Genomic DNA, 12,437 nt, shown 5'->3' with positions numbered 1-12,437 from the left:
CCTTACTGTAAACCCATGCATACTGACAGTGACAAGGCTGGATCCGAGTCAATATAGACCCCGCCGAGACCAGAGAAAGGCGCTGAACAGATGGACTGCGTTTGTGCTGGGTACAGAGTACGTCCATGCTGCAGCACGTCTGTGTCCTCGATCAAGGCAGGAGAAAAAAAGACATGACCAAACATTCGATCTCGGCCAGCGGGTGCATGAGACGGAGTACCCTTCCCTGCCCCGGCCTGTCAACCCGCTTACCAAGAGGACCATCGAGCCAGCACACAAGTTTGAAATCAACCTTGAATCAGACTCATTTTCAGTAGCCAAGTAGGTTGCCGGGTTTATCTCCTTTTATGTGCCTGGGATAACGTTCGGTTAACGTAAACGCGTGGTAGGTTCGAGCTGTTCCTGAGGTATCAGACCACCATACATAAAGAGCACGAGTCGCGCTGGAAACACTCGGATTTTAAGCGTTTCTTGTGCTCCGGCATCAAACAGAAGACAGTCAAACATACCATCACCCAGGAAGACGGAAGTACCACTACAGTTGAGCGGAAGCTGGGATCGTACCATCAGTGCTACCGTCTTGATGGGAAGCTGGTTGCCGTGGCGGTGCTGGACTTGCTCCCTCACTCCGTCAGTTCGGTGTATATCTTGTACGTTTCTGGCCTGCCTCTAGCCATGGTTTATATATATATATATATACTGACCTTGATAGCTATGACCCCGAGTACGAAAAGTTCGAGCTGGGCAAGATAAGTGCCATGAGAGAGATTGCCTTGACGCAAGAGATGCATTTCCAGCATTACTACATGGGTATTTTACCCCCTTTTTCTTTCAACTTGAATCTCGATGATTTATATATATCTATATATATATATGCTAAGAGAAGCAGGGTATTATATCCATTCGTGTCCTAAGATGCGGTACAAAGGCACTTTCAGACCACAGTACATACAGGGTTCGTCCCATCCCACCCTATTACATCACGCCTAACCTAACTAATATTCATCACTATCCATCACATAGACCCAGAGACGTTCGAATGGCACTCTCTAGATGAAGTATTTGCCCCAAAATTAGACAAGCAACGCTACTTCTCAACTTCAGGCCAACAAGTACCCGATGTCTACGAGGATATACCGGATGAAGACGCCATGTCGTTATTTGATCTGCACATGCCAGGTGTCTTGACAGTGCAGCAGCTAAAGTCTACCGTCGACCTTGACCATTGGCATCTACTCATCCGTGGCATGCTCGTTGAGATGATAGTACGTTAACCACCTTCTTCTACTCTTTCCGTCCCAAGTCTCATACTAACGGTACAGGACCTCGTTGGGTGGGAAACGTCGAGTGTCAAGAACCCACAGGCCATCAAGGGCATCGTTGCCGAACTTGCTGCTACATTGGGCCCAGAGGTAGTCAAGAACTCAGCCGTCGTCATGTTCCAGAGCTAACACCACGCCTTTAAATTCCTTTTGTATATGACTTCGACTTGGATCTCGATTGTTACATAGCCGGCGATCTATAAATAGTTAGTGTTAGCCGCGAGCGGGGCAATTTTAAGCGCAGCCGCCGGCACGTGAGTCAAGCTTCGGCAAAGCAAAAAGTTCGCCTTTTTCTTGACATTTTTATCTTTATTTCCTTCTGGATAATATCTTATCATTTAATGCATCCGGCTGCTTGGAGGTGTTGGTGTTTTGGCCTTGTATAGTCTATCAATGGCACGTCCAGACAGACAGCCATCTCCCGGCGGGACGGCCTCCACACCCGAAGACATCGAAAAACACCCAGCACCACCCACCGAGTCATCGGCCCCAGCACCGCTAACAGTACAAAGCTACATATCTACATTCTGGTCCCGTCTCGCATCATGGGGTGTCGAGCTCCGAGGTATCGTTCCCGTTGACCTCAAGGATCGGACGGATAGGAACGTATTCAGCCTATTCGTCCTCTGGTTCACTATCAGCTGCAACCTGTTACCGTGCGTTAGATCAATACATCCTGCAGTGGAACGTCGAACTGTCTAAAACACCGCTAACCAACGATCACAGCGTTATAACCGGCATGGTTGGCACGTTAAGTTTAAAACTGAGCTTACGCGATGCATCGCTGGTGATTATCTTCTTCAACTTACTATGCACTGTCCCACCCGCATACCTTTCCGTCTTTGGACCGAAGACCGGCATGCGGCAAATGATACAGGCCCGTTATAGCTATGGGTACGCCCATACCTTGCCAAACTCATCATCCCCCCCCCCAAATACCCCGGCCTGGTTGCATGGTCCATCTAACGCCGTTGATAGGTTATATCTAGTCAACATCGTAGTGCTGCTGAACATGTCAACCATGTCTGGCTTCACGATTATCAACTGCGTGATTGGCGGACAAACTCTCTCAGCTATCAATGGCGATTTAAGCGTAAACGTCGGCATCGTTATCGTAGCCTGCGTGGCACTGTTCATTTCGTTCTTCGGGTATAGGGTGCTATACCACTATGAGAAATGGGCCTGGATACCCACGCTGATCTCGCTCGCGGTCGCCACGGGTTTTGGAGGGAAGTACCTCGCTAACCAGCACACCCCACCACCAGCAACAGCAGTACCAATTCTATCGTTCGGCGGGCTCCTCGCCGGCTTCCTTATTCCCTGGGCAGCGCTAAGTTCAGATTACTGCGCCTACTTCCATCCAAGCGTGAACTCGTACGTTTTTTTGAGCTTCCCACTTCCCAGCACCCTCAACAACTAACTAACGCGTGCGTGACAGAAAACATGTCTTTGCAGCCGTATACGCCGGCCTCTGTCTACCAAATATACCCCTAATGATCCTCGGCGCAGCAATAGGCGGCGCAGTACCAAACATACCCAGCTGGTCTTCAGCATACGAAACCGGTTCCGTCGGCGGGATTCTCGCCGCCATGCTCGCTTCTGCCGGCGGATTCGGCAAATTCATCATCGTCTTACTCACCTTCTCTACCCTCGGTAACATCGCCGCAAGCATCTACAGCATCTCGCTGAACTTCCAGCTTCTACTGCCTATATTCCTGCGCGTGCCCCGCGCCATATTTGCCATCGTGTTCATAGCAATCGTCATACCAGTATCGATACGGGCGGCGGTAAGTTTCTTTGTCTCGCTTGAGAATTTCGCTGCAGTCATATCATATTGGTCCGCTACGTTTGTGGCCATCATCGCTATCGAGCATGTTGTTTTTAGAAAAGATGATTATGCCTCGTACGATGCCACCATTTGGAACGACGCCGCTGCCTTGCCGAGTGGTGTGGCTGCTATAGCGGCGGGTGCGTTGTCGTTTGCGCTTGTGGTGCCGTGCATGTTGCAGACTTGGTTCCAGGGCCCGATTGCGAAGATCACGGGCGACATTGGATTTGAAGTTGCCATGGTGCTAAGTGGGATCTTGTACCTCCCTTTGCGGGCGCTGGAAATCAAGATCCGGAAAAGGATATAGCTTTTGCCTCTAGACGTGCGTACGTATATATGTGATCATTTTTGACGATGTTTAAATAATGAGAGACGAAAGGACAGTATATATTTATAGAAACGTCATATAGAACAATCAATACATTAATATAAAATGAGTTCCTAATATCAACATCATATCAGAATCACATTATCTGCCTTTTTCCCCCCCATGCTTCCACCGCCCTTTTTCTGTTACCTTGTCACCCCCAGAGGCGGGGGCTGTACACCTCCGATTTCTCTATTTCAACCATAAGAACCGAAATAGACGCAAAATCAACTCCAAGAGAGAAAAGGGCCATGTACGATCATCTTCATAACGACATTTAAAAATTCCGGCATTGTAGAAAAGTGTTAAATGCTAACTAGGTCAGAGGTGAAGAGAAAGGAGGCTTTTTTTTTCATTCCGTTCATGGCGTTGCTTTGCTCATGCCAATCAATCGTTTGACACCGACCTAGATAGAAGTTAGTATGTGTTAATTGTTTGATGTCAGGTAGTAAGTGACATACCATCCAGTTTCCGCATTCATCAGTGCGGTTGGTCAGAATGTCCAGATGAATTGCCTGCGCGGCTTCGTATTCTCTGCTCTGGATAGCTCGAGCTAGCTCAACCATGCTGTCAATTGTGGCAGGCTTCAGCAGATCTTCGTTGTTCAAATGATCGAACAGGATGTTTAGTCTTCGTTCAGTGTCGTTGACTTGAGCCTTGAAGCTAGATGGAGCACGAGCTTTTACGCGCTGCATGTCAGCAGAGAGAATTTCGAAGATTGGCTTGGCATTGTCTGGGATATGTGAACGGTCACCGGCAGCTATGGACGGGTTAGTTATCGGATCAGTTACAGACATGTATTGTAGATGTGGCAGATGATCAACTTACGGTACTTGGGAGGAGCTGTGGGAGCGTTCTTCTGCGATTGGCCGGTACTTGGTCGGGAGTCCTGTCGTGGAGGAGCACCGGTATGTGGTGGTGGAGGAGGTTGAGTGAACTGGCCTCCTTGTGGTGCATACGGGCCCTGAGGAGGTCCTCCCTGTGGTGGTGGTGCAGGCTGGAATCGCTGAGATCCGTATGGGCCTGGGCCGGGAGCCTGTTGGGGTGGTCCCGGAGGCCCGGAGGGTCCAGGTGGTCCAGGTGGGTGAGATGGCTGGGCCGACGCTACTGGGGCATATCGGTTTGATGGGGGTGCGCCGGCTGGTGGAGGAGTGTAAGGGGATGCACTGCGGGCGATGTGTGGAGGACCACCGGCCGCTCCTGTTGGTGGGTGTTGTGCTGGAGGGGGAGCATATAGGTTAGCAGTAGACGACGGGCGCTCCGGTGGTACAAATTGAGTGCCTCCCGCAGAGCCTGGAGGAGTTGCATGTGATGCTGCTGGGAAGGGACCCTTTGGAGGTGGAGGAACAGGCATTGAACCTCGATGGCCTGCAACTGGAGGACCAGGAGGTGGAGGAGGACTCTGGGCCTGCTGTTGCTGATTGGGGAACGGCGAACTGATGACCGCAGGACCCTGGCTTGGAGTTCCACGTCGGGGGGTTGGAGTCCTTGCAAAGCCTTCGGGAAGATCGTTCCATGCAGGGACATTGCTTCGTTCCGTGTGCGGCTTTACTGTGGAGGGAGATTGGGTTAGGCCTCTGGGAGGTGGCGGAACTCCATGGGCTTGCTGACCGGGGAATAAAGGAGGGGCGATACCCGGCTGCTGTGTCGGTTGGTAGCCGGTGGTGGGTGCATAGCTTGATGTCTGAGCACTTGGGGCGTAAGGGTTGGCGGGTTGGTTGAAGGCTGGTGGTGCGTACGGGTTGTTTGGAGTTGGTCCACGGTTCATCATTGGCGGCTGCTGGGGCACCGGAGGCTGGACAGGAGTGTATCCTCCAAGCGATGGCTGCGGCAGGGCTGTTGAAGCTTGTCGGGCTGCTGGAATATGCGAAGCTGCTTTGGAGGCGGCCTTGGTGGTAGCTTTCTTGGTGGCTAGTTGGATGCGGTTCTTTGCAGGGCCTCCTGCCGGATGGCTATCTGGTAGTAAGCTGAGGTACTTCTCTGCTACCTCCAATCTGCCATGAGTAGCAACGATCTCGGCATACTCAATGTACTTGTCGTAGAGAGAAGTGAGTTTCCAGTCCGATGGCTTATCTTTTTCAGCGTCAACGAACTTGGACACTTGGCGGAACACTGTGACCTTCTCGATGAAGTCTCTGAGGACTTGGACGTGGATCGAAAATCCAGTCTCACCAGAGGCGGTCTCAACCATCTTGCTCTCATTCTCCTTGAGTTCCTGAATCCAGATAGACACAACCTTCTCCAGCTTGGAACTGGCCAAGTAGCAGAAAGAAGCGTCCTTGCGAGTCTCCTTGCTATCATGAGTTCTTGAGTACTCTTCCAGCCTATCACCAAGAGCTTCGCAAAGTTCGGGATAATCCTTATCATCAGCAAAAGTGCAAATGACAGCAACTATCTCCTTCCAGTTTTTAAGGTCCGCATTATGAACGACGTCCCAGATATCCTTGCCAGCGATAGATGCTAGTAGGCGGATGTAGCTGGGCCCCTCACATTTCTTGAGGAAGTACGCCTCTTGGGCCTTTTCAATGCACTCCTGACCACCAGATAGAGCGATCATAAGAGCATCAGCCATTCGGTCCTCCTTGAGGCAGATCTCAAGGGCCTTGTCGAATTGACCCTGTATAAGAGCTTTGGTGATAGACTTGTCTGCTTCAGTCTCCTCTCCCGTAAACAACTGGAAGGGACTGTTGGTCTGAGCCGCCTTGGAAGCAGATAGGTCAGTCAAGAAGCTGTCACTCTCGCCATCAGCCCCAGTATCAAAGATAGAAGTAAGCCTCTTATGTTTCCTGACTCCTGCAGGAGGTGCGAGAGATGGCTTCTCTTTCTCCTCCACTTTCTTTTCTTCTGATTCCTCCGTTTTCAGCCCGAGCTTGGCTAAGCTGTCTGCAGCCTCATCAACATCGCCAGAAAATCCAAGGTGAGTAATGAGTTCCTTTCTAGGCGTCTCCGACATCAAAGTAGTCATAACCTTCCAGTCAGATTTCTCCTCTTCGGTCTTAGCCTCGGCAGCTCGAGACTCGCAAATACTGCGGACGTCTCCAGAGCTCAAAGCTGACTCAAAAGCATCAGTGGCAGCACCAATGCTAGCATCTACCTCAAACTTGCTGATACGGATAGTTGACGTCCGTGTCCCTGGGGCAGTCACCACTGAGATGACCCTTCCACCAAAACCAAAGTTGGCGGTGGTAGGACGCTCAAACCATTTGGGAGCTTTTGGTAGGGAGAAAGTAGGGCCTTGTGGTTGAGTCTGTGCTTTGGCAAAGAAGTCTTCATCATTTAGAGGTTGCGCATCGTCGCCCTTTTGCGCCGTTTCGGGATTAGTGTTTTGGAGCGTCTGAACGGAGATCTTTCCATCCAAAGAGGCAGTAGCAAGAATATTGGGATTGGTAGGATTGAATCGAGTCTGGAAAGTGGCATTTGTAACGATTGGGAATTCTCCATATGCCTCGCCGGTCTGCGGGTTCCAGCATATATTTCGGTTGTCTTCGCCACTGGAAAGGAGGAGTCTCGGGTCCTGGGGACACCACGACAGTGAGAGGACGCCGGATTCATGACCCTTTAGTACTCGTTCGGGTGCATTGGCGTTGCGCAGGTCCCAAACAAGGATAACCGGATCAGTCTCGAGGGGAATCGACGTAACTAGTCTGGTAGGCTTCTCTGGATCCCAAGCGATAGCACTGACAGGCTTACGACCCAGGTTCTTGAGGGTCAAGCTCTCCTTTCCGGCCTTAGCATCCCATACCGTTACGAACCCGTTACTGTTTCCCGTGGCTAGGATATGGGGTACTTTCTTGTTCCAGTCGAGGCAGTCTATCTCGACTTGGCTGGCGGCGACTTTGCCCAGTCTAGTTGGATTCTCGATGTTATTCAAGTCGGTAATAAACAACTATTAAACAAGAAATTTAGCAAAAGGTTCACAGCGTAGACGAATTGAGAAGCATCACTAACCTCCCCTACGCTTCCACCACTGGCCAGGAGATTGGAATGCCTAGGGTGAAATTGGAGCGTTTTGACTGCCCCGCTATGAGCAGCCACTTTCATGGCTGGTTCACTGCTACGAACAGTCAGCTCAATGGTTTCCGTAAACAGTCAATTCCATAATCACAAACCTAGAGCCATCCAGTAGCTTTGCAGCGTCCCATAGATTCAGGGCTCCGTTCTCCAACGCTCCCGCAATAAGCCCTCTAGTGCTATCCTCTGTCTCTGCCCACCCAAGGTCATGGAACCTACAACAAAATCAGTGAGCCGTCATTTCCAATTGACAGCATTCCACCGCCGTCTGTAATATCGCCGTGGAGCTCACCTAGACTCTGTGCTAATCTTGGCTACAGGCTGCAGCTCCGCTCCCACATTCTCACCATCAAGCTTGAGATCCCATAATTCTAGAAAGGTCTCGTTGGAGAAATCGACGTCGACGGCTCTAACATGCGTTCCGGTCGCTAGGAAGGGAGAAGAATGGCCCGGGGACCAGGCGAAGGCCGCACTGCGTGGTATCTGTCGTAGACGCACCATGGTCGAATGTGTTGCTAGATACCAGGGATCACGGAGAGAAAACTAGAAGAAAGGGGAAAAGAAGGAAACCCCCGACTGGCCGTCTAGACGGGAAGCAGGTCTCCTTTAGTGTCAAAAGGCCCTGTCAGCGAGCAGACGGTAACAAGACAAGGACAAGCTGGCTGTTTATACTCGATATATCAAATGTCGTTTTGTTGTTGGGCTTCAAAGGGGCAACAAGGTGGCCTTTTAGTAGGCGATCACGTGATATGAGATTTTGATAAAACGACGAAGTAAGTGAAAAGGTGTGAAGAGAGCAAAGCAGAGTCGCAGAGAGAGAAGGCGGCCGCAGGAAGACAGTAGATGCAGAATAGACGATGACGGACGCATCCAGGCTAAAAGGCACCATCTACGTGGGCGGGCTCGATCAGGCGGTTACGGTGCGGACGCTGAGCGAAGCGTTCATCCCCTTTGGCGAGATAACTGATATCTCGCTGCCGAAGCCAGAGCTGCCTTCGTCCACGGATCTGCACCGGGGATTCGGATATATCGAGTTTGAGCTGCCTCAGGATGCCAAAGAGGCGATCGACAACATGGACCAGAGCGAGCTGTATGGGCGAACTATCAAAGTAGCGGCAGCAAAACCGCAGAAAGAAAGCAACGAGGGGCTAGGCAGTAAGACGGCTATATGGGAGCAGGTGTGTTTACCCTTGGATTAAGTATAAATGGAGTAAAGAACCATAATATTAATACGGTTTACAGGAGGGATATCTAGCCAAACACGCAGTCAGCGAGGAAGACCAGCTTGCTACAGGAGAAGCCGGTGCCAGCAACAACCGGCCTGAAGACCCTATGCAAGGTTTAGAGGGACTGGACGTTGCAGGCCCGAAGCCAGCATAGCCAGCCATGCCGTACAGCTGGAGAGCTATCAAAATCAGAATCAAACAAGACGCAGCACTGAGGAAAGCAAGCAAGCTGTGCTGAATTATCTCATATATGTACAAAAGACCGCCACCAACACTCAGCTGCCGTCTTAACGATACAAGGAGATGATTGCATTAATTTTCTGCTCCTAAATCTGCTACTCAAACATATTTATGCCGCGCCCATCATCCCTTTTCTCCTTGTTCCACACCCGGAAGGAGAATCCAGGCTTAGTGGTCCTCGCGCTTCGATCGGCTGAGACGCAGGGTCTTATCCTCAAACAGCTTCTTTCCACTGGAGTAAATGGCGGCGCAAATGGCAACACTGGAAGGTGTTAGTATGGGGGTCTTCTTGGGTATTTGATAATGGCGGAATCTTACGAAAGGACGACACCTAAGTAAATAGACTGTTAGCACGATCAATTCAATTCCTGTTAGCCTATCACTTTAAAAGCATATTACTCACCAAGAGGGATCAACTCCGGAGGAATCTTCTTGAGTGTTCGCAGACGTTGGGAGATGGTGTGAGCTAGAGTTCAACGGGGAGATTGTCAGACGGGCCCGGCGACGTCAAACCACGGCATTGGCCTGCCAAATGGGTAGATTGAGGGTCCCAGAGCTTACCGCTTTGCTGTTCCTTCTATACGGAGCTGTTAGAACCTTTACTACTGGAATACAGGCGGAGAACAAAGCAGAGCAGAGCAAGAAAAACGTAGCAACTTACGGGGATGGGCTCAAAGAGAGGTCGAGCCGACCGGAAGCCGAGGGCACGGGTGGCAAACATCGTTGCTGGATATTCAGGCAGCTCGTTCAAACGCCGCAGGGTCGAGTTCAGGGTGTTGTGCAGTCGCTGGTGCACAGGTCGTCGTTCGCTTGTTTGTATCGTACGTTGTTCACGAAGAGGATGAGAGTGGGAAGAGTAAAGCTGAATGCCTGATTCGCCTGATTCGCTTAGTCATCCGCTCTCACGGGACTTTTTCTTTTGTCACGCAACTTCAACTCCAACTTCACACCAACCGACGAAGACCTTGACGAAACGACCACCAGACGAGCGAAGAACAGCTCCCCGCCCCGCCGACGTTGAGAACACGGTCAATTGCGTTTGCGAACCAGCCACCATGCCTGCCGAGATTCCAGACGCCGACCCCGATGAGCCCGTCGAGACCAAGCCCTTCAAGTTCGTGACTGGTATGTTGATTCTCCTGCCCTGCTCTTCGTTTACCCTCGTAGCTGTCCTTAACCGGCGCTGACTGTGTGCAATTGCTGACTCTGCTCGATAGCTGGTACGTGATAGAAATCCTAGGCACTGTTTACGATGACCTTCCCGTTTGGTTTGGACTGTTTTTGTGAGAGTGGTGAGGTGGCTGACCGTACTCTAGGCTTCGACGCCCGTTTCCCCAACCAGAACCAGTAAGTCAGGTCCAATTGACAGCAATATGTCGGCGAATAAATTAATCTAACGGCGTGTCTAGGACCAAGCACTGCTGGCAAAACTACGTTGACTACCACAAGTGCATCAACGCCAAGGGAGAGGAGTTCAAGCCCTGCAGACAGGTACTGCCCATACAAGCACCCATAGCCGATTGAACCATGCATCTGACCCAATTCTAGTTTTTCCTTGCTTACCGATCTCTCTGCCCCAAGTCCTGGACCGATCGATGGGACGACCAGAGAGGTATGACCCCCCAGTCTGTATGGTGAGCGTCAAGTTGATACTAATATCTTCCTCAGAAGCCGGCAACTTTCCTGCTCGCCTCGACCGATAGATTTCTTTTAGGATAGCCTCGGGCTGATGTTATCGATGTCACAGCTCCTCGGGCTTGCTGATGGTTAAAGAAGTGTATATAATACTGTCTCAATATTAAAGCAGGATTTCAAAGCAAAAAAAAAAAAAACGACTATCTTTATTCCTTTTGCATCGGTATCAATATTATTAAGAACAACCCCCCGCGCCAGATAGAATGTAATCTAGTCTATCCTAAACATATCAGAAACTACAGTATATCCAATTGACCTTTAGATAAACTCCCAACTAGATCGATGCCTCCGACTGAACCCCCTTCAATGCACGATACACCTTCTTATGCTGCTCCAGGAACAAAAACGTCGCAATGGTATGAGGTCCTAGCCGGATGAAGCTGGGTGTCCATCCTCTGAACATCCAAGTAAACCCTTCTTTCTTAAACACGTCTCTCAGCAGTCCAACGAAGCTGTGTCCTTTACTCTCCGCGGGACTGGCATGCATGATTCTGGTCTTGATCACGTCCACAGGACTGCACACAGACGTAGCTACAAACCCGGCCATGAAGGACGAAGTAAAATGTGTCGTCAGGTTATCCTTCATACCCAGGTTACCGATACATATACCTTTGAACGCATCATAGGTAGCCAGTTGCGACGCAGTCATCAACACTGCTCTGGCCGAGTTGGGCCAAACACCTCTAAATGCACTGCTGATGCCCTCTGAGCGTATCATCCGAACTAGCCCGTCAAGTGCATGCTTGTAGTTCCGTCTCTTCTCCGGAGGGAGGCCGGCATCTGATTGCATTCGTACGTTCAATACGTCTGCGGGGTTACCTACCAGTCCGCCCAGGAAGCCGGATACTGATGCCATGGCAATAAGCGTAGGCAAAGACGGGGGAGAAGAAGGAGACGCCTCGTTGACTCGAGTCTTGAGTTCCTCGTAAACTCCGAACCGAGTCGTTGAATATGTCAACTGTCGTAGTACTGAAGCGGAGAGCTAACCTCGTAACCATCAGCATATCATGTCAAAGTTGTCTATAGGACTAAAGAGGCCTTACTCCGCTGTAGAGACCTAGGAATCCCTCATTTTTACATATATGGACTATGGTCCGGAGCATCCCGGTTGGGTCATTTGGTCCTCGAGTTTGTAGCCGGACCTGTCAAACCAGATATCAACATGATATCCTCCATCAAGAAGCCAACGTGGGAGATCTTATACCTTAACTAGAGCAATCCGTCAGTATTTAGTCCCATCAAACACCACGAAATCTGTCCAGCTGTCATCTCACCAAGATCCAAGGGATGTGTCACCCCCGCCGCACAGCAAGAAGCTGAGCCTCCAAACCAGAACGGATAATGCACGCCCGGCTGCGAGGCACCGCCCTCGATCACTCCTTTCTTGCCCATATCGACGCTCTCAAACTGCACATCCTTGCCTCTGACGAAGCTGTCTAGGTGATGCTGGAGAAGAGCAAGAATCGCCGTTTTTCTCCCCTTTCCAACGGCTTTCTGGAGCTTTTAATTCGCCTTTGCGAGCTCTGGATTTACATGGGATCCATCTTACATTACGATACACGATATCTATTCCCCGGCTCACGGTAATTGGCTGGAGATAGTAGTTCCTGGTAATTTTCGATACGTAGGCGGAACATCACCGAGCGAAAATTACGACGAGCTGCTGATATTTACAAGGCCGAGCTGAAGCAGCTGAAGTCGACGACGACAACGGGAAGAGGAGCAGCCGAGAAGAAGAGACAGACAGG

General features: G+C 50.6%; 4 protein-coding genes across 4 annotated transcripts; 3 read left to right on the top strand and 1 right to left on the bottom strand.

Annotated features, from left to right (window-relative positions):
• Positions 1-73: 73 nt before the first annotated feature.
• Positions 74-1,451, top strand: TRV_04587 (uncharacterized protein; the record flags this gene model as incomplete). Its single annotated transcript, XM_003021265.1, has 5 exons — positions 74-321; positions 390-650; positions 674-885; positions 1,024-1,265; positions 1,323-1,451. Coding segments are annotated over 5 exons (1,092 nt in total), but the record flags the coding sequence as incomplete, so codon positions are not given.
• Positions 1,452-2,061: 610 nt separating this feature from the next.
• On the top strand, positions 2,062-3,457 carry TRV_04586 (purine-cytosine permease, putative; the record flags this gene model as incomplete). The annotated part of the gene is made up of 2 exons (XM_003021264.1): positions 2,062-2,696; positions 2,761-3,457. The coding sequence occupies 2 exons, from the start codon at positions 2,062-2,064 to the stop codon at positions 3,455-3,457; spliced, it is 1,332 nt and encodes a 443-aa protein (XP_003021310.1).
• Positions 3,458-3,878: 421 nt separating this feature from the next.
• On the bottom strand, positions 3,879-8,029 carry TRV_04585 (uncharacterized protein; the record flags this gene model as incomplete). The annotated part of the gene is made up of 6 exons (XM_003021263.1): positions 3,879-3,923; positions 3,979-4,277; positions 4,346-7,403; positions 7,466-7,571; positions 7,627-7,743; positions 7,821-8,029. 6 exons carry the CDS (start codon positions 8,027-8,029, stop codon positions 3,879-3,881), a joined length of 3,834 nt encoding a protein of 1,277 aa, XP_003021309.1.
• Positions 8,030-8,385: 356 nt separating this feature from the next.
• TRV_04584 (uncharacterized protein) lies at positions 8,386-8,908 on the top strand (the record flags this gene model as incomplete). Its single annotated transcript, XM_003021262.1, has 2 exons — positions 8,386-8,706; positions 8,771-8,908. The coding sequence occupies 2 exons, from the start codon at positions 8,386-8,388 to the stop codon at positions 8,906-8,908; spliced, it is 459 nt and encodes a 152-aa protein (XP_003021308.1).
• Between the last annotated feature and the right edge of the window lie 3,529 nt (positions 8,909-12,437).

Source organism: Trichophyton verrucosum (genome assembly GCF_000151505.1).
Source record: "Trichophyton verrucosum HKI 0517 chromosome Unknown contig00356_1.f1.exp, whole genome shotgun sequence".
Taxonomy (NCBI): Eukaryota; Fungi; Ascomycota; class Eurotiomycetes; order Onygenales; family Arthrodermataceae; genus Trichophyton; species Trichophyton verrucosum.
The sequence above is the reverse complement of the archived record's forward strand: the minus strand, read 5'-3'. Positions and strand labels throughout refer to the sequence as shown.